This window comes from Ogataea parapolymorpha, chromosome V, assembly GCF_000187245.1.
Source record: "Ogataea parapolymorpha DL-1 chromosome V, whole genome shotgun sequence".
Classification (NCBI taxonomy): domain Eukaryota; kingdom Fungi; phylum Ascomycota; class Pichiomycetes; order Pichiales; family Pichiaceae; genus Ogataea; species Ogataea parapolymorpha.
The window spans coordinates 794,526-813,962 of record NC_027862.1 but is presented as its reverse complement, the minus strand read 5'-3'; the positions used below and the strand labels follow the sequence as shown (position 1 = coordinate 813,962).

Below are 19,437 nucleotides of genomic sequence, written 5' to 3'. Positions count from 1 at the left end.
GCTACGCTTTAGACACAGCAAAAGAACCCCCATGCTGTCCTACTGTGCCCCCCAGATCGCCATAATTAAATCCCGTTCTACGGCCTTTTTTCGTTCAATGAAAACGAATCACGAATCAACCAGCACGAGAGAAAAATTTAAATCGAGCAACACCAACACACAAACTAAGCGTCAGGTGGCAAATAATTCCCGTGGAGCTTTTTAAAACTTATTTGTTAGTGCGCCATCGCCGATTGTCATGAACACCAACGATGAGCACAACGAGACTGGACCTCCGTCCACGTCCAACGGCCATAGTCGCGTACTCACCGCTGCTGTGCGTCCTGCTGACCGCCAGATGTCGATTTCTGCGATCCTCTCGTCGCCCAGCACCGATCAAAAGAGCACAGAGACCGTTGCAGATGGGACCGTGCCCTCGTACACGGAACTGATGAACTCTTTCGAACGGCGTGTGCGGGCTTTGGTGAAACTGGACGCACTTTCCACCAACGAGATCAACCAGGTGCAGCTTTTGGACAACGAGCTGAGGCTGCTCAGGGCCCAGGATGGCATCTATGTGGACCCGGGGCTGATCGAAGATCTCAAGACTAAGGTTTTGGAGCTTGATCCCAAGATCTACGACAAGCTGACCAGGCGCAACAAGCTAGCCGAACAAGAGTCGGAGGATTTGCGCGACCTCAAGACAGACCAGCTCAAGCTGCTCGCCGACGTGCAACGCGAGGAGCAGAATAAGCTCCACAAGGCCACTGACCGAGCCAAGCCGCAAGAAGAAACGGCCAGCCAGCCGCTTATGAATATTGCGCCGAAAAAGGTCGACGAATTGCTGGTGGAAGAGCCGGCGGAGCCGGCAGAGTCGCTGAGCGACGTTGGAGACACGAATGGCGACGGTCGTCGTAAGCGGAAGCGCAAGACTAGGATCGACCCGTCTAAGCTTGTGGACGAGGAGCAGGACGAGACCAAGACGAAAAAACGGAAGAAGAAGACCGACGATGAGACAGCTGCGAATGTGAATAACGTGGCCGGCTCGGACGATCTGGATATGGACGACGAGGACGGCAGGGGCTCTAAGAGCAGCGTTTCTGTGAAAGAGCAGAAGGCCATCGACAAACAGTACGACAATGTCTACATCTCGATCTGGAAAGATTTGGCTCGAAAAGACGGCCCGAAGGCGTACAGGATGTACTACCAGATGGTGCAGGCCAAGCAGATGAATCTGAAGAAGACTTCGATGCTGGCGGCCCGAGAGTCGCGCAAATGGGTCGGCAAGGCCACGCGGTCCCAGAAAGACCTGATGACCAAGGCCAGACGTTCGATGAGAGAAATGCTGAATTTCTGGAAAAAGCACGAACGCGAGGAGAGAAACATGCGCACGCGGGCAGAACAGGAGGCCGTGGCAAAGGCCAAGAAGGAAGAAGAAGAGAGAGAGGCGCGGCGGCAGTCGAGAAAGCTCAATTTCCTTATCAACCAGACCGAGTTGTACTCGCACTTTATTGGCAAGAAAATCAAGACCGATGAGGTGGAGGGCGAGATGGGCGACAAGTCTCTGCTTGCCGGAACGAAGCCTGAGGACACGGGGCTGGACAGCGTGGATTTGGCGGCCGCTAAGCGCGATTTGAGCGAGATAGACTTTGAATCGCACAGCGACGAAGTGCTACAGAAGACAGCTGCTGCCAACGCACACTCTGCGCTTCTCGCGGCGCAGCAGCGCGCCAAGGAGTTTAACGGCGAGGCTTCAGAGCCCGACAATGAGGGCGAGATGAACTTCCAGAACCCAAGCAGTATCGGCGACATGAACCTCACCCAGCCAAAGCTGCTCAACTGCACTTTGAAGGAGTACCAAATGAAGGGATTGAATTGGCTGGCCAATTTGTACGAGCAGGGCATCAACGGCATACTGGCCGACGAGATGGGCCTGGGAAAAACCGTGCAGAGTATATCTGTGCTGGCGTATCTTGCTGAGACACACAATATCTGGGGACCATTTCTCGTGGTGACGCCTGCGTCGACGCTGCACAACTGGCAGCAGGAAATCACTAAGTTTGTGCCTGACTTTAAGGTGCTGCCTTACTGGGGCAGTGCCAAGGACAGGAAAGTGCTGCGGAAGTTCTGGGACAGAAAGAGCATTGTATACCACAAGGACTCGCCGTTCCACGTGGTGGTGACGTCGTATCAGCTTGTGGTGGCGGACGTGCAGTATTTCCAGAAGATGAAGTGGCAATACATGATTTTGGACGAGGCGCAGGCCATCAAGTCGTCCAATACGTCGAGATGGAAGTCTCTGCTGAGCTTCCAATGCCGTAACCGGCTGCTGCTGACGGGAACCCCGATCCAGAACTCGATGCAAGAGCTGTGGGCGCTGCTGCATTTCATCATGCCGTCGCTATTCGACTCGCACGACGAGTTCAGTGAGTGGTTTTCCAAGGATATCGAGGCGCACGCACAGTCGAACACGCAGCTAAACGAGCAGCAGTTGCGGCGACTGCACGTGATTCTGAAGCCGTTCATGCTGCGGCGGATCAAGAAGAACGTCCAGAGCGAGCTTGGCGACAAGATCGAGATCGATGTGTTCTGCGACCTCACCAACAGACAGAAGAAGCTGTACCGTATGCTCCGGTCGCAGATCAACATCATGGACTTGATAGACAGCAACAAGAAGATCAACAGCAGCAACGACGACGAGGCCCAGGGAGACTCGCTGATGAATGTGGTGATGCAGTTCCGTAAGGTGTGCAACCATCCGGATCTTTTTGAGCGAGCCGACACCAAGTCCTCGTTCAGTATGAGCAGGTTTGCCGAGACGACGTCCTTGGCAAGCGAGATCAACGAGAACCTGTTGGAGTTCAACTACACGACGCGCAACCAGATAGAATACAAGTTGCCAAAGCTGTTGCTGGAAGATCTGTTTTCTCCGCAGTACGAAAAATCTTTTGCGGACAAGGCCAACGTGCTGAACAAGCTGAGCATATGGAATCCAGAAAACCTGCATGAGAGCGACAATTTTGCATTTTTGCGCTTCATCAACGAGACCCCGTCCAGTGCACGGCGTGCAGCATACCGAAATGTTGTGCAAAACGCCATTGATCTGCGCTCGTATTCGGGTATTTCCAAACACGACCGTGCCGAGCTGCTCAGGGAGATATACGACGGACAGGTGCCTGTCCACAGCATGTTTTACATCCGCAAGCAACACAAGGAGCACACATCGGTGCCAGACAAGGTGTACAAGGACATGTATTTGAACGTGGCCCGTTTGGGAGCGTTCCCTGCTGCGTCTGCTCCGCCGATTGAAATCTCGTGTTCGAAGCAGAGATTCAATTTCATCAAGAGGGATGCGCTTTACGACCCGGTTATTCGACAGGCAATGGGACCACTCAGTCTCAACGTCCAATGGGACTTGATGCAGCGCAAGGTGCCGCTGGAGCTGTGGCCGAAGGCAGAGATGAACGTGGAGCCGCTCAACGCTAGAAACGGCTTTTCGTCGATCAGGCTGCCGTCGATGAACCGGTTCGTGATCGAATCTGGCAAGCTAGCGAAGCTGGATGAGATGCTGGTGGACCTCAAGAAGAATGGCCACAAGTGTTTGATTTACTTCCAGATGACCAAGATGATGGATCTGATGGAGGAGTTCCTCACGTATCGCCAGTACAAATACATCCGGCTGGATGGGTCGTCGAAACTGAGCGACCGCCGAGACCTGGTGCACGACTGGCAGACAAAACCAGAGCTTTTCATTTTCTTGCTCAGCACGCGCGCGGGTGGTTTGGGTATTAACCTCACTGCTGCGGACACGGTGATTTTCTACGACTCAGACTGGAACCCGACGATCGACTCGCAGGCCATGGACCGCGCGCACCGGCTCGGCCAGACGCGGCAGGTGACCGTGTACCGGCTGCTGGTGCGCGGCACGATCGAGGAGCGGATGAGAGACCGTGCTAAGCAGAAGGAGCATGTGCAGCAGGTGGTGATGGAAGGCAAGTCGACGATCGTTCCGGACAAGAAGGACGCGAACGACAAGAACAAAGACAAGAAGGAGATGGCCATGTGGCTGCTGGAGGACGGTGAGGATGAGCACAAGAGATAGAGGCGTATATAGCGGTGGTGTACTTAAGTCGGAAACCGAATTTCTAGAAAGCTGAGCTGGGCTGTGGAAAATAATATTTTTTTAAAAACCACGAGTTCTCAACCATCCAACACCATGGCCGAATTCACGGCAGATCAGAAAGAGGTGGTCGAGCGGATTCTGCGTATAGACAGAACGGACTACTACAAGATCCTGGACGTGGACAAGAAGTCGAGTGATGTGGAGATCAAAAAATCGTATCGGAAGCTCGCCATCAAGCTTCATCCGGACAAGAACAAACACCCGCAGTCGGCGGAGGCGTTCAAGAAGCTGGCCAAGGCGTTTGAGGTGCTGAGCGACTCGGCCAAGCGCAGCGTGTACGATCAGACGGGAGCTGATCCAGACTCGCGGGGCGGCCCGAGTATGTCATCCAGCGGGGCAGGATTTGGCGGAGCCAATCCGCGAATGAACCCGTTCATGAACATGAACATGAACGGGGGCATGCCGCAAGGGTTCATGTTCGACGACGACATTCTGAATATGTTTTTTGGCGGGCCTGGAGGCGGTTTTGGCGGCAACACGTTCACGTTCCACTTTGGTGGGCCCGGAGGCGCAACATTCCAGGCCCCGCGCGGGTTTGGCCAGAGACCGCAAAGACCACGCCCCGGAACGCGTGCGGGTGGCCAGCGCGGAGAGGATAACAAGCTGTGGGACATAATCAGCCAACTGGGGCCTCTGCTGGTGGTCCTGATCCCGGTGATACTGGGCACGCTGTTTGGCGATAGCTCGTCGAACTACTCCAAACTGCCGAAATTCGCTTTTGAAACGTCGCCCGGGTTCAGCGCCGAGCGGCTCACCCCGACGCACAAAATACCGTACTACGTGAATCCGGCCTCGCTGGAGGCGTACAGCGGAGGGTCGGAACGCAAGCTCCGGAATCTGGACCAATCGGTGGAAAACTATTACATCAACGACCTCCGAAACAAGTGCCAGCGGGAAGAGGCGTACAGAGACCGCATGATTGAGGACAGCTACGGATGGTTTTTCGTCGATAAAGATAAGCTCGAGCTTGCGCAGCAACTAGAACTCAAGAGCTGCAACAGATTACGGGATCTGAACTTAATCTAAGGCTGGACTACACAGCATGCATAATTGTCTGGGTCAGATAGTCTATTGTGTCAATACCCACCCAGAGGACCCCTGTTGCGATGCTCCAATCATATACACGTATATGTCGATGCACAGTAATTCTTTTGGCAGATTGGTTAAGCCATTTTTTTTTTCACGCACCATTTTCTGCAGCTAGTAGTTCCCCTTACAAATTATTAGCAATTGTAGGCAAACATACCAAAACGGCGCATCTCCACAGTGGTTTGACGTGTTTGTGTACAATTTGATCAAATTCGCGTTCAGATTCGATGTTTAAATACCATGGACTTCCCTAATAATAGACAGCCCACGCCGCAGTATTTGCAACAACAACAACAACACCAGTTGCCTGCACATATAAAAAACCTCACCCCGGATCAACTGCAAAACATATACAAGCGGCTCCAGCTGCTTCGATCCCAGCACGGAGAAAATGCTAAGCAACTGCCTGAATTTGCGGAGCTCGCCTCGGTTCTGACCCAGTATTCCCAATTCCAGAGACAGCTCAAGGCCCAGAGTCAGATGTCGCAGTTCCAAAACAAACAGGGCTTCTCGCAATTCCCCCAGCAGCCTCCGCAACAGCATCAGGAACAGCACCAGCCCCAATCGCAGCCGCAGCCGCAGTCGCAGCAGGCCAGTCGGTCCGGCTCTTTCGGGCCCTCCAATATTTTTTCTCCTCCCCAGTCGCAACTGCTCAAATACCAGATTGCCGCGTTCAAAAAATTCATCCAGAACCAGCCAATTGAGCCCGAGCTCGCCAATGTAATCAACATCTCGTTCCAGCAGTATAACAGACAATTTGGCGACCCCAACGCGTCGATCGTTTCGCAAAACAATGCATTCCTCAAACAGCAGCAGCACAAGCAAAAGCTCCAAAAGGAGCCATCCAAACAATCGATGCAACCTATACAGTCCCGCAAGACTCCGCAAATGCCGCATCCACAGCCGATGCTCAACAACCAGCACATGATGATGTCGCAGCAACAACAGCCTCAGCAGCAGGCCAATCAGACACCAGTTCCTCCGACTCAGCAATTTCCGATTCCCCCTCAGCAGCCGATAATGAAACAGGAGCCACCAAAGCAGCAGACCGCTAAAATACTGCCTCCACACCCACCCATGCCTCTTGACAAGATGACAGAAAAATACCCAGACGTCTCGAATATCATACCTACCCACGACCCGCAATTGGTCGTAGATAGTTTCTCGGTGCCGGAGGTTTCAGAAGATCTTCCTTACGAGTATTTGAGCGACCCAAAGTCGAGAGTCATCATTCCTTCCCTTTATCCAAAGCCTCTGGACGTTGTCAAAGCTGCAGAGATCAAGAAATTGGTGGACCAGCTACGTTTGGAACAAGAATTGGATCACCTAAAAAAACTGAAGGAAGAGGATGTGTCTTACACCTTTGAGTACACCCTGATGTCATTATTGCCATACCAAAAGGCTGTTCGAGGCCACGTCGTCAGCACAGTTTTCCATCAAAACTCACTGCTCACTAATCATCTACCTAATTTTTCCGCGAGGGTACGCTCGATCAACACGCACGACGCATCGGTGGCCCACGCTTTATACAATCAGCAGCGAACAGTCACGGCTCTTTCGCAAAAGAATAAAATACAGGAGAGACAGGCAAACATACTTAGTGTTTCCGACGATTTCAAAAAGTATCTCTCCACAAGAAAGGATCGTCTTTCTAGAATTGCTAGAGGAGTTAATAGTTATCACGCCCAGACAGAAAAAGAGGAACAGCGTCGTATTGAAAGAAATGCCAAACAGAGATTGCAAGCTCTTAAGGCAAACGATGAAGAGGCGTATATCAAGCTTCTTGACCAAACTAAGGATACTAGAATTACTCACATTCTGAAACAAACCACAGGATTCTTGCGTACCTTAATCCAGTCAGTGAAAGTTCAACAAAGAGATACCCAGGAACACATGGTTCATGCACATCACATTGATCCGCAATATACTAATGCAGAGGAGGAAGACGACGAGGAGAAAGAAAATGCCGATTACTATTCTGTTGCGCACAGAATCCAAGAGAAGATTGAGAAACAGCCTTCAATTCTTGTCGGCGGAACTTTGAAGGAGTACCAGCTCAGGGGATTGGAATGGATGGTTTCTTTGTTCAATAACCATTTGAATGGTATTTTGGCTGACGAAATGGGACTGGGAAAAACTATCCAGACTATTTCTCTCTTGACTTATATCATGGAAGTGAAGAAGATTCCAGGTCCATTTCTCGTCATTGTGCCTCTGTCAACATTGCCGAACTGGAATCTAGAGTTTGACAAATGGGCCCCAAGTTTGAAAAAGATCAGCTACAAAGGATCTCCGCAAATGCGTAAAGAACTTGCGTATGATGTCAGGGCAGGCAACTTTAACGTTCTCTTGACAACCTACGAGTATGTGATCAAGGACAAATACCTATTGTCGAAGATAAAATGGGTGCACATGATCATTGATGAAGGTCACCGTATGAAAAATACCAAATCGAAGTTATCGTCCACTCTAACAGAATTCTATCATTCGGATTACAGGCTTATCTTGACAGGTACGCCTCTTCAAAACAACCTTCCTGAGTTGTGGGCTTTGCTCAATTTTGTGCTTCCTAAAATTTTCAACTCCGACAAGTCATTTGACGATTGGTTCAACACACCGTTTGCCAACACCGGCAGTCAGGATAAGTTGGAGCTATCTGAAGAAGAGACACTTCTTGTCATCAGAAGATTGCACAAGGTTTTGAGACCATTTTTGCTTCGAAGATTGAAAAAAGATGTTGAAAAGAGTCTGCCTAATAAAATAGAGAGAGTCATCAAGTGCCGCAAATCTGGCTTACAAACCAAATTGTATCATCAAATGTTGAAATACAATCAGTTGTTTATTGGTGACTCGGACAGCAAGGCCCCCGTTGGTATCAAGGGTATGAACAACAAACTCATGCAGCTGAGAAAAATTTGTAATCATCCATATGTGTTCCCTGCAATTGAAGACATGATAAATCCTTCCCATGAAAACAACGATACAATTTGGAGAGTGAGTGGAAAGTTTGAGCTTTTGGATAGAATTTTGCCCAAATTCCGTGCCAGCGGTCACAGAGTTTTGATGTTTTTCCAGATGACCCAGATTATGGACATCATGGAGGACTTCCTCAGATTCAGAGGAATGCATTACATGAGATTGGACGGAGATACTCGAGCTGATGACCGTACTGCACTGCTGAAGGATTTCAACTCGGAGGATTCTCCATACTTTGTTTTCCTTCTTTCGACTAGAGCAGGTGGTTTGGGACTGAACTTGCAGACCGCCGACACGGTTATTATCTTTGACACTGACTGGAATCCGCATCAAGACCTTCAGGCCCAAGACAGGGCGCACCGTATTGGTCAGAAGAACGAGGTTCGGATTTTGAGACTAATTACCAGTGACTCGATTGAGGAATACATATTAGAGAGAGCGCACCAAAAGTTGGACATTGACGGTAAAGTTATTCAGGCCGGTAAATTTGACCAGAAATCTACATCCGAAGAACAAGAAGCCCTTCTAAGGCAGCTTCTTGAAGCTGAAGAGAATGACAGGGATGAGGATGAGGTTTTAGAAGATAAGGAGCTCAATGAAATTCTTGCGAGAAACGAAGAAGAACTGCAGCTTTTCAATAAGATTGACGAGGAGCGCAATGACAACTCCTTGGGCTACCCAAGATTGATATCCGAATCGGAATTGCCCGAGATTTATAACCAAGAGCCAGAAATTACCGATGAGGTTGCGGAAATGCTTCATTACGGTCGTGGAGCCAGAGAGCGCAAGATTACTCATTACGATGAGAATATCACCGAAGAGCAATGGTTGAAAGAAATCGATGGCTATGCTTCTGATGACGACGACGAGTCAAGACCAAAGAAGAGCCGTAAGAGAGGCCGTAAACCGAAGACGGATACCGAACCTTTGGAGAGCTCTGTGGATCCAAACGGCGATCTAGCTGATTTCATTGATGACGAGGAGGAGGGAATTTCCAAGAAAAAGCCGAAGACCGCGAAACGCAAGCAAAGGAGTGGATCTGCCCGGAACACTGTTTCTCCTCCTGAGATAGGAGATTCTGCGCCGCAGACGCCGTCAGGGGGAGGAGCAGGGAGGAAAAAGAGGTCTCGAGGTATACCCATCTCGGCTCCGATATGTCGTAAAGAGAATGCTATTCCTCCTGAAATGACCATGGAAGAGCGCCATACGTTACAGTTGCAATTGAATGAGATCCTTGACCGCTTATTGACTATGTCCATTGATGGCCGGAAACTCTCGACAATATTTCTCACTAAACCTATCAAACGTGTCTATCCTGATTACTATGTGATTATCAAGAACCCTATAGCCTTTGATGGAATTAAGCGCAGGGTTCAGGGAGAAGTATATTGGAGTTTGGAAGAATTCATTTACGATCTTCACCTAATGTTTGCGAATGCAAGAATATACAACCAAGAGGGCTCCATGGTTTACAACGATTCCCGACTCATGGAGGATGAAGCTCTACAGATGTACAGGAATATGAAGGATGGTGCTGAAATTGATTTCACTGAATTTGACGAGCGCTTTGGTTTGAAGCGCAATCCGCCATCAGTCGTTGCAGGCCAACAGATTAACGGATCCGTACAGATACCAGGCATGGTCCAATAATTTGGATATAATTATTTACGTGTATTTTAATCAAATAGGGATGTTACAGCTACATGAGTCGCCTAATAAATGTCCATTTCTAACCACTATTGTCTCTGCCATTATCCTCCTTTTCCTGAGTGTGTTCAAAACTTTCAGATGCTGCTGTGGAGATTCTCGTTGTTGAATGCTCGGCATCGCGATTCTCGACTAACAACTCATCGACGTCTTTTGATTGTGGTAACACAGATTGAACGGCAGTCTCTTTTTTGAGACTGGGGACCGAGTGTTTGGAAGTGGTCCGTTCTTCATCTTTTTGACTTGAACGACTAGAGTCTGCATCGTAAGACTCTTCGCTATCAGTACCTGAGTCGTTTCCATTTTCCTGTTCAGACTCAACAGCCTTAGAGTCAGTGACTATGTCTTCAACAAAAACCCCCTGCGGTTTAGATGGAACCCTAACAATTTCCGTGTCTGTGACGTTCCCAGGTTTATCCGGTTCTCCTGCCTCCTCGGTACCGTTATTGTAAAGCATGGCAAGGCGGCTACGTGAGGATTTCAGACTTCTGTTATCATCCTGCTTAGCGCTTCCTGGTTGGTGTTGCAAAGCTGTTGTGAATGGATCTCGATCATTGATTGTAGCAACTCCCAGAGAGCGAATTGAGCGCGCAGAACGTATAGAGCGGATTGAGCGTCCCGGTATCGCCTTGAACTCGGAGCCCAGATTATTTGCACTAGACTCGCGGTGCAAATCCTCAGTATAAAGGTGGGGGCTCAAAAGCTTGTCCAAGTCCTGTTTATCCGATCCCTCAGCGCTAGAGTCTTTTTGACTTTCCGTGGCGCTCAAAGTCAAGGTGAAACGTCTCTTGATACTTCCAAAGCTCAATGGTCTAATTCCAAATCCACCAAGACTATGCCGACGCCCGCCTTGAGTCTCCAATTCTCTGGAGTTGTCGGATGATGGATACTTGTTCTCGAGGTACACTTTCCAAATCCAGTTTTTGGTTTGGAACGCAAGAAAGACAAGCCAAAATAGCTGGATAAATCCCATAAGCGTGCTCACGACACCGAGATCGTTGGATTCTTTGCCGACAAGAATCAGGTTAAGGACAATATTCACAGACATCAACATAAAGCAGCTGACAAAACAAATGATTGCCAACACGAATAGGGCTTGATTCACCCTGGGGATGGAGAAGACTCGATGATACTTGAGTGAATATGGCACCACAACAGAGAGCGCTTCGACGAAGAATATAAGTGAGATAAGAAACACCCCAAAATTGATGTATTTGAGGACAAACGAGTAGTCTAAAAGTGAGTCCAAGCTATAATCGGTCCTGTCATAGCCGCTTGACTCATAAATGGGATAGACGATTTTGTGGAGGAACTCATTAGTGTCCTGGTGGTGTTCATGTAGACGAAAAGAAAATGGCATAGCAGGGCGGCGCAAGGCCCTAAGAGGCGTCAGCTTACGGCCAAACACACGTTTGAACTCTAGAATTGGAATGGTGCTGTTTTTGAACTCAAAGCTTTTATTCTTGAAGTAGTACTTCATCGGATGGAATTTAATCCTGACCTCAGCTTCATCCAGGATGAAAAGTGGGTTCAGTATCAGTGCGTACTCATCATAGCTTTTGAGATAAGAGTTCTTTTGCATTTCGAATATTTTGCTTAACGAGTTGTACAGCTCAATATTCTCCTTTCTGACCTCGTCGTAGTTGTCTTTAAAGTATAGCTTTCCAGAGTCAATGAACTTGTCTCCATTGTTAAGCACTCGCACAAGATTCACTGCGGGAAGCTGGCACATGAATGTCGTTTGCTGGAAGATGCTGATGAAATTGAAGACCACAAACACAGCTAAACAGCTGAGAAACCATTTGGTTGAAAACTGGACTCGTTCTGGCATCTTCTCTCTTTTGGGAAGCACGTGAACTGCACTGAAGGCTCCTGAGAGCTTACTCCAGCCAGTGGATAGCATTTGTATAAGTTTATTCAAAACGCTGAAACACAAGTTGTTTAAAAAAGCTTAAGGGGGTTGCATCCTTCTTTTTTTAATCCGCTACCGCCCATTTTCACTGGTGGTGGCAGGAGTACACGATAAATTTGCTTACGTCAAATTTGTCCTGATATTTATCATCAATATTCAAACGTAGTGATATGGTCACGCACACAGTTTACCACCAAAATATCAACGACAGCGTACGGGTGGAGCTTGTATACGAGAATTCTCCCGTGATTGCAGGGACCGATGAGCTTTCGTTGGTTCTGCGGTTTCGATATATCGGGCCATTGAACAATAACGCTGTCGCGAGGAATTCCAAACAGCCGGAGCATGACTCCCCCGCGCAAAACGACGGCTGGTTTGGCAGCCGTCTATCTTCTCAATTTTCCAATGCCACACGAGCACTGTTTTTGCAGCAATTGGACACCATGCCTGAGGAGGAAAACGATGTTTTGCAAGATATTTCGATTTATTTGGGCTATGTTCAACTTTTCGGCTACTACTCGATAAACGACCGAATTGTGGATGCCTCAATATTTGAAGAACTCCAGAAATCAGCCACGTTTGAAGGCCGGCTTGCTGGAATCAACGGACTCGAAATCACCTTTGATCAACACAAAAAGGGCCTGTTGACTGGCCTGACCACGTTATTTCAGTCAGATATGAACGACGAACATACTCATATCATTCCGCATTACTCGACAACACAATCCATTTTATTTAGCGACTTGACTTTCAAGCCCACCCAACTGAACAACAACTCAACCTCGAATAAACTAACGCGAAGCTTCTATGTGAATATGAAGCTGCCCATGGATCTCGCTCCATCGTTCCGGTCGGAGGCAGTCCAGATCCACTACAACGTCATTCTCGGCTACCAATTGAAGGAGAAAAATGGCACTTTCTCCAACAAAACAATGTTTTTCCCTCTCAAGATACAGCCATACATCGATAGATTTGGAAGACAACCGCTTTTTCATCTTGAAAGACCGCGGATGAACCAACGACCAAGTGCTCTGAAAAATGTTGACCTGAACGTTGCAGGGTCCTCTGAGACCGCCGCACAGCCCAGACACGTGCGGAAGTACTCAGAGCCGGATATTAATGGAAACTTCACTCGACGGTCGTCCAATGCGTCCTCACTTCCAAACAACCTGTCAAAAAAACCCTCGACGATAAATATGGAGCTTCTTCGGCGTAGTCTCGGGACCACAGACTCAACAAGAAGGTCCTCGTCAGAGGACCTGCCAGCAACATTTGATCTCAGTAAAGACCTCGAGACCAAGCAATTTCTTGCACTTTTGAACGAGCTGAACGAGAGCGACGTGATGGATGCAATCAAATTACAAGAAAAGTTTGAAAAACAATATCATAACGGACAGGATGCGGAATCGAATCCTCGCCAAAACCTGTTCAACATTATCCAGGACTACCACAGCGTTCAGAAGCAGGAGTTTTACTCTGCAGATGACGTAGCCGACATGGAAGGCCAAATTCCTGTCCATCAGCAAACAAAGTACATTGTCAAGCAGGATCATCTGCAGCTGGCAAACCTGACTCTGAGCAAGAACATTGTTAGAGTCGGAGATCACATCACCATTAGCATGTCATTTGCGGATGCCCAGCTGGAGACCAAGGGCGTCGAAGTGCGTTTGATAAAGGACCAGGTCATCTACAGAGACGAGTATTTAAGGCGCTACGAGTACAATGAAGTATATAAAGGCATCAAACACGGGAACAGCATGGAGACCACCGTTTTCCACAAGCCGGTGAGCACGTTCGACGCCGAGCAGCTCAACGTGAATGTACAAGTACCTGCGACTGTGGAGCCGCAGTTCAAGACAAATTTTTTCCAACTGAAATACTTACTGCAGATCAAGTTTGTTCTGGTGGATGCTTACAAGCTTACACGGTCGCCAGAGGAGAGCACGCAGAAAAATCGACAAGTGTTTGATCTGACCTCGATCTTCACCGACAACAAGGGTTCTGTGCTTTACAAGGCGGTGGAAGGCATTAGCAACGGCCTCGAGTTCACGGTCCGCCTGCCGATTGTTGTGCTTCCAAGCTATGAATACGATATAGCTCCCTGAAGTATTTTTATTTCACTGCCAACTTGGCGTGCGGTTAGGTTGTACGCGTAAAAACCAAAAAAAATGCCAGCTTGAAAAAAATTGTACGTGTATAAAGGTGAGGAACGGCAGGAGATAAATAAAGCACTGCGCTCGTCAACTAGGAATCCACAAGACCGCATCTCCTGGGTTTGCAGAATCACACACCCGTTAGTAACTGTCCTGTATTTTCCAACCAGAAGCCATGAGTGCTAATGACAACGACACGGGAAGAACGAGCCCCACGGTCATTGTGGCTCCCACTACTAGTGGCAGAGATAAGGCAGACCGCTTGGGCAAGAAGTTCGCTGACGCGAAACGAAACAATCGGTCACGGTTTGCGCCTTCGAGAAGTGCAGAATCACCATACAACGTACTGACATCGCCGTCCAAAAATGATCCTGTCAAGTTGAGCAGATTATATTCGATAATGAATTCCAAACGGAGCACAAACAACAAATCAAAGCGGCAACGTGAAGAGCCCGCATTACAGCGCTCGGCCTCGGACATTTCGCAGGCGCAGGTTAGTACGGATGAGAATGCTAGTATTCCACAGGACGCGTTGGTCACTCGGTCACAGCCAGCCATTGCGACTCCGAATATCGTCGATGACCCTTCGACAACCGACCCCCGAGCAGGTGAACAGTCGGGACCATCGCCGAACAAATCGATGGAATCCAAATCTCAGTCGCAGAGCAAAGCTCTTCAGACAGCACCCAATGGGAACTCCCAGTCTACGCCAACAAAAGGCTCCCAGCCGTCTCCATCTCAATTTGGCTCTAATAACACACACCTGGCGCCTGGACAACGCCACCTGCGCATCAGTAAACAAGCATTTGAGAAGAACATAGCTCAAATAAGCGACAATATTTCCACTTTCCAAGCCGTTGTGAGAAACCCAGCGCGTACCTCGCACACAGACCAGCAGTCGTCGGCAGAAAAGACACCCAAGGAGCCAGCAGTGCCAACTCCGCAAACTCCAACCCGGCAGGCTGGTTCCCGGGACGCGGCCGGCAACCAGACAGGATCAGATAAAAAGGTTTTGTTTTCTGGCAACGTTGATAAATCACCAATTGCGTCGTCTCCAATCAAGGAGCCTTACGAGCCACGGTCAATCTTGAAAGTGAGTCCGCCTAAGGCGGATTTACCGAGATCTGTTGGAGGGGACATAGATGAAGAGTTCCCGGCAGGTTCCTTGATGCAGAGAGAGCCAAACGATCCGACGTCAATCGAGCTGATCAGAAAATGCTACCGGCTTCTACAGAAAGAAGACAACCCTAGAAGGTTTGAGATCCTTGCTACTCTTCATAACACGCTCAAGATCAACAGCGTGGAATTTAATACTCGCGAGTTGAACAAAGCTGACGTTTCGAGCATCGCCAAGGTGGCCTGTGCCGAGATTGCAAGGGCGTACGTATCACCGGATATGGACTTCGATGCAGTGGAGTCAAGAACGACCATATTAGGGGTAAAGCTGATCACCACGGTCATGTCGATGTTTGAGGTGTCGCAGACCGCCGAGATAGTCGAGATGTTGTGCACGTTGGTGTTGAGAAAACGCATATCCAAAGCTATGGCGTCCGCTTTTGTTCAGTTCTGCAAAGAACAGTCCTGTATTCTCCCTGGAGGTTCTAGTGAAATGGCTATCAATGCGCTTATGACCATGCCATTTTATCCTAGCGGAACCATTGTTCACGAGAAGATTCTTGCTTTGAAGAAAATAGGCTCAAATGCTCCAGCAAGCATGCTCAAGACTTGCAACAAGTGGTTTCCGTTTATTTTGGCCAGCATCATGAGTATCGATCTGGGCTCACACCAGAGAATTCTTCAAGCTGTGGTTGCCCTTTTGAACGAGTGGACTTCGAACTGCAATCCTAAAATTCGCGAGGACGTGCTGACTTTAATGAGCGAGGACGCCGAAACCTTTTTGAGCTTGCACGCCGTGGAGGCGAGTCAAAATTTACTGGAGCCTGGACTATCTGTTTGCGATCTTCTAGTCAAGACACTCAACATTACCCTTAGACGGGGTGCATATGTGGAAGCAATGAAAATATGGGCCTTGGTCACCTACTCGATTTCGGCATTCACCTGGAATAAGGGGATCGAAGATTGGCCGCATCTAGAAGCCTGGGTCTCGGTATTCACCGAGTGCTTCAATGCAGATGGTCTTCCTCCCAAAATTGCAGCCTTGGAGGCATGGAAAGGCATTATTTTTGCGTACCAGAGCTCAATGGTGTACCGGGCATCTCTATCCCCAAAGACAAAGAGCGAAGAGGAGCTGATCGACGTCAAGTTTCATGTACTGGCTCACCCATTTTTCGGTTTAGCGCTAAAGCTCAATGACACTTTGTTTGTCGAATACCAGAAACTCTTTGTGAGAATATACCATAGTCTGTACAAGTTTCTCACTAGGAACCCACAGGATGAAGGAGCATCTATGAATGGTGCCATTAAATGGATCTGTACGATTCTGGGCCAATTCTTTCTGGCAGAATCAAGAAGTGCTGAGCAATTGGAGTTTGCCATCAACTTCTTCGAGCAGATGCTTACATCAAACCCTTCAAAACCAGACTTAGCCCAAACCAAATTGCAGAAAGACTGTTTTGCTGATGACATCGCAATAGATTCTCTCTCGGTACCACCAATCAACACACTCTGGGTGGCTACCTCGCCAGATCAATTTGTTGAGCTTCTGAAGATTGCATGTAAAAGCAAAATCCCTGTTGCAAAGAAACTCAAACTAATCACGCTATTTGTCCGCGGATTGAGAACGGGGCTTTCGCCAAGTTCCGTTGCTTTTACACGGTTGACAGAGCCAGTCATCGCGATATTTCTCGATACATTTTCTGAAGTGGAGCAAGATTGTGCAGAGCTAGGCAACCTTGAAGAAATCGAGCGTGTCCTCTCTGACTTCTTCCAGGCCATAGACATTCTCAATAGTTTGTACCTATGGGGAGAAACTAAGTCCGTTTTCACCGTTGTCTCCCAATGGCTACGGAAATTAGACGATAAGAACGCTCAACATGGGTCCAACTTGGTAGCGGGCTATTTGGACAAAATCTTCTCACTAGATGTAAACCGTTATGTGCAAGCATGCAACGAATTGCTAACTCATTGCCAAGGATTCGAGAAACTAGTTACAGATTCGCTAGTTGCACATGTATGTTCGGCTTATTTCAATGCTTCACCAGTTGTGTGGACGTCTATTTTTGAAAAATTGGGTGAGAGCATATACATTGACATTCTATCTCGCCTTGTCTTGAACGAGGTGGGCCACGATAGCGCTATAGACGCTCAGAAGCACGATAAGTTCTGGCAGGCTACAAAACTCAAAACGGTATCAGATGAACAACTCTATGTCCTCTACGACGTCTTGCTATCGTGCCCAGGAACAGAGCTTCTGCGCTACCAAGTTAGCAATTGCCTTCTCAACGGGAAGCCCACCCTTTATCTTCCTGTTGTGAATCGAGTACTGAAACGTATTATAGATCAAGGTCAATGTCCCCAAGAGGAACTCCAGCTATTTCTTAGAAAAAGAAGTAGCTTAATTCATCACAACGCAGCAGGTTGCAACATGTTTCTGGGAAAGACAATTAAATTGGTCTCCCGGTTGCAAAGTATGATAGAAGGGGTGCCAGAAACCCAAAGCTCGTCGCAATCTTCGAACGCTAAAAGCGAAACAGAAAAACCTCACAAAAATGGTACGAAGGAGACACCTATACCATCCGTCCAGCAGCAACTTGAGCCAGAACCAAATAGACCACAGAAAGATGCGGTGCAGGGAGCTCAAACAAAACAGTCTGGACCGGAAAAGTCTGAGCAACAGGAGTCCCAGACACAGGAACCGGAGCGGCAAGACTCCTCGGCTACCGGAACAAGCACAGAACTTACTACGTTTGTCTTACGCTCGGACGACGAAGAAGAGGAAGAACAGCCTATTGATAAGTCCGGCACCACATCTGAGCAACCAGTTGCTACTTCCTCGCCTCAAAGAGCTGCCGACCAACCTGCTTCCAAGCCTGTCATTCCTCAAAGTTCTCAGGTGAGTTCTCCTATAGTTGGAATCTCGCCGACTCAGGTTCCTATGCTGCCAAAGGCAACACCACAGAAAGCTTCAGAAACAAGCGAGAGGGCCAAAAACCAACCTTCGGCGCAACCGCATAATGTTTCGCCTGTCCCCGCAACGTCCGGTTTGCCATCAGCAACGCCTCTGTCTCGGGCTGCTGTGCCACCAGCTCTGGAGGTTTCTGCGACAGCACCTCGCGAGCTGCCGTCGAATCATGGTGAAATCAGCGAGAAACAGCCAAGCGTTTCGCGCACCCAGACGTCCCCTCCAGCAGTCGAGCAGTCTACACCAAGCCAACAAACACCTTTTGGCCAGTCCAGCATACCTCCTTTCAGAGAGCCTGCTGAGAGAAGCTTCTTTGGTCAGGACACCAGCCAGTTTTTGCCACCATTTCCACCAATGCCCTACTACGGCTATCCATACTACCCAATGATGCCACCTGCTACAGGAATTGCCGAAAAGCCTCCACACATGCATCACATGCCAATGTATTATCCTATGCCTTATCCATGGCCCGCGCCCTTACCTGGTCCAGAAAAAGCTCTAGATGCTAAAGATCCAGAGAATTGGGTCAAGCTGGAAGAACTGGTGACAAGGCTTGCCCGCGAGAATCCTGACGGAGTCGATGACTTGGAGGAAACGAAAAAACGGAAACTTGAGGATGACTTATTTACGCTACTGACGTGTTTGAAAAAAAGACGCTAATTGGACGCGAAACGCACATGTGCGGCCAGCAGCTCGACGCCGATTTTCACCGAGTCCACAAACTCAATGTCTGGGAAGTCTTCCTTGAATTTGCGATCGAGACTGCTGAGACCGGCGCAACCCAACAGGATGATTTTTGCGTTTTGGGCAATCAACACCCCAATCTTTTTCTTAATCTTGGCATAATTCTCCGGATCCGTCAGCTTGAGCACGTCCACATCGGCGGCCAGCGTCGGGGTCATGAACTTGGGGATATTCTTGGAATCGAAAAAATCCAGCAGCGAGTTGTCGAGTATTTGCTCCCAGCTTTTATTTGACGTCAAAATACCGACTTTTGTCGCTTCTGTAGCATAATTCAGCGAGTAGAGCAGCGAAGCCTGGAAAATGCCCATCACCGGCACGCTGACAAGCTTTCGTAGCTCACCGACTAATGGGTGGTCTGAGTAGCAGCAAACGAGGTATCCATCGTATTTGAGATACGCAGAGTCTGATTTCAGCTTTTCGAGACAGGCTTTGGCAGACACTTTACCGTCATGGGAGTTGTTGATCGAGGATGGTGCAGAGGGAGGTCCAGTGAAAAAGTCAAACTCAAACCCTGGAATTGGCCGCACAACGTTCTTCAAGTTGTCGGTGATCGACTGAGACGAATTGGGGTTTATGATTAAAAGCTTCATGAGATATAATTTCAAAAAATTCT

At 48.6% G+C, this 19,437-nt stretch overlaps 7 protein-coding genes across 7 annotated transcripts; 5 read left to right on the top strand and 2 right to left on the bottom strand.

Annotated features, from left to right (window-relative positions):
* Positions 1–238: 238 nt before the first annotated feature.
* Positions 239–4,081, top strand: HPODL_04223 (putative DNA helicase INO80; the record flags this gene model as incomplete). Its single annotated transcript, XM_014079011.1, has 1 exon — positions 239–4,081. One exon carries the CDS (start codon positions 239–241, stop codon positions 4,079–4,081), a length of 3,843 nt encoding a protein of 1,280 aa, XP_013934486.1.
* Positions 4,082–4,195: 114 nt separating this feature from the next.
* Positions 4,196–5,188, top strand: HPODL_04222 (Co-chaperone for Hsp40p, anchored in the ER membrane; the record flags this gene model as incomplete). Its single annotated transcript, XM_014079010.1, has 1 exon — positions 4,196–5,188. The coding sequence occupies one exon, from the start codon at positions 4,196–4,198 to the stop codon at positions 5,186–5,188; it is 993 nt and encodes a 330-aa protein (XP_013934485.1).
* A 303-nt stretch (positions 5,189–5,491) lies between these two features.
* Positions 5,492–9,877, top strand: HPODL_04221 (Catalytic subunit of the SWI/SNF chromatin remodeling complex involved in transcriptional regulation; the record flags this gene model as incomplete). The annotated part of the gene is made up of 1 exon (XM_014079009.1): positions 5,492–9,877. The coding sequence occupies one exon, from the start codon at positions 5,492–5,494 to the stop codon at positions 9,875–9,877; it is 4,386 nt and encodes a 1,461-aa protein (XP_013934484.1).
* A 79-nt stretch (positions 9,878–9,956) lies between these two features.
* HPODL_04220 (uncharacterized protein) lies at positions 9,957–11,837 on the bottom strand (the record flags this gene model as incomplete). The annotated part of the gene is made up of 1 exon (XM_014079008.1): positions 9,957–11,837. One exon carries the CDS (start codon positions 11,835–11,837, stop codon positions 9,957–9,959), a length of 1,881 nt encoding a protein of 626 aa, XP_013934483.1.
* Positions 11,838–12,016: 179 nt separating this feature from the next.
* Positions 12,017–13,951, top strand: HPODL_04219 (Subunit of a Golgi membrane exchange factor (Ric1p-Rgp1p) that catalyzes nucleotide exchange on Ypt6; the record flags this gene model as incomplete). The annotated part of the gene is made up of 1 exon (XM_014079007.1): positions 12,017–13,951. The coding sequence occupies one exon, from the start codon at positions 12,017–12,019 to the stop codon at positions 13,949–13,951; it is 1,935 nt and encodes a 644-aa protein (XP_013934482.1).
* Positions 13,952–14,174: 223 nt separating this feature from the next.
* Positions 14,175–18,740, top strand: HPODL_04218 (uncharacterized protein; the record flags this gene model as incomplete). The annotated part of the gene is made up of 1 exon (XM_014079006.1): positions 14,175–18,740. One exon carries the CDS (start codon positions 14,175–14,177, stop codon positions 18,738–18,740), a length of 4,566 nt encoding a protein of 1,521 aa, XP_013934481.1.
* On the bottom strand, positions 18,737–19,414 carry HPODL_04217 (Protein DCG1; the record flags this gene model as incomplete). Its single annotated transcript, XM_014079005.1, has 1 exon — positions 18,737–19,414. The coding sequence occupies one exon, from the start codon at positions 19,412–19,414 to the stop codon at positions 18,737–18,739; it is 678 nt and encodes a 225-aa protein (XP_013934480.1).
* Positions 19,415–19,437: the final 23 nt, after the last annotated feature.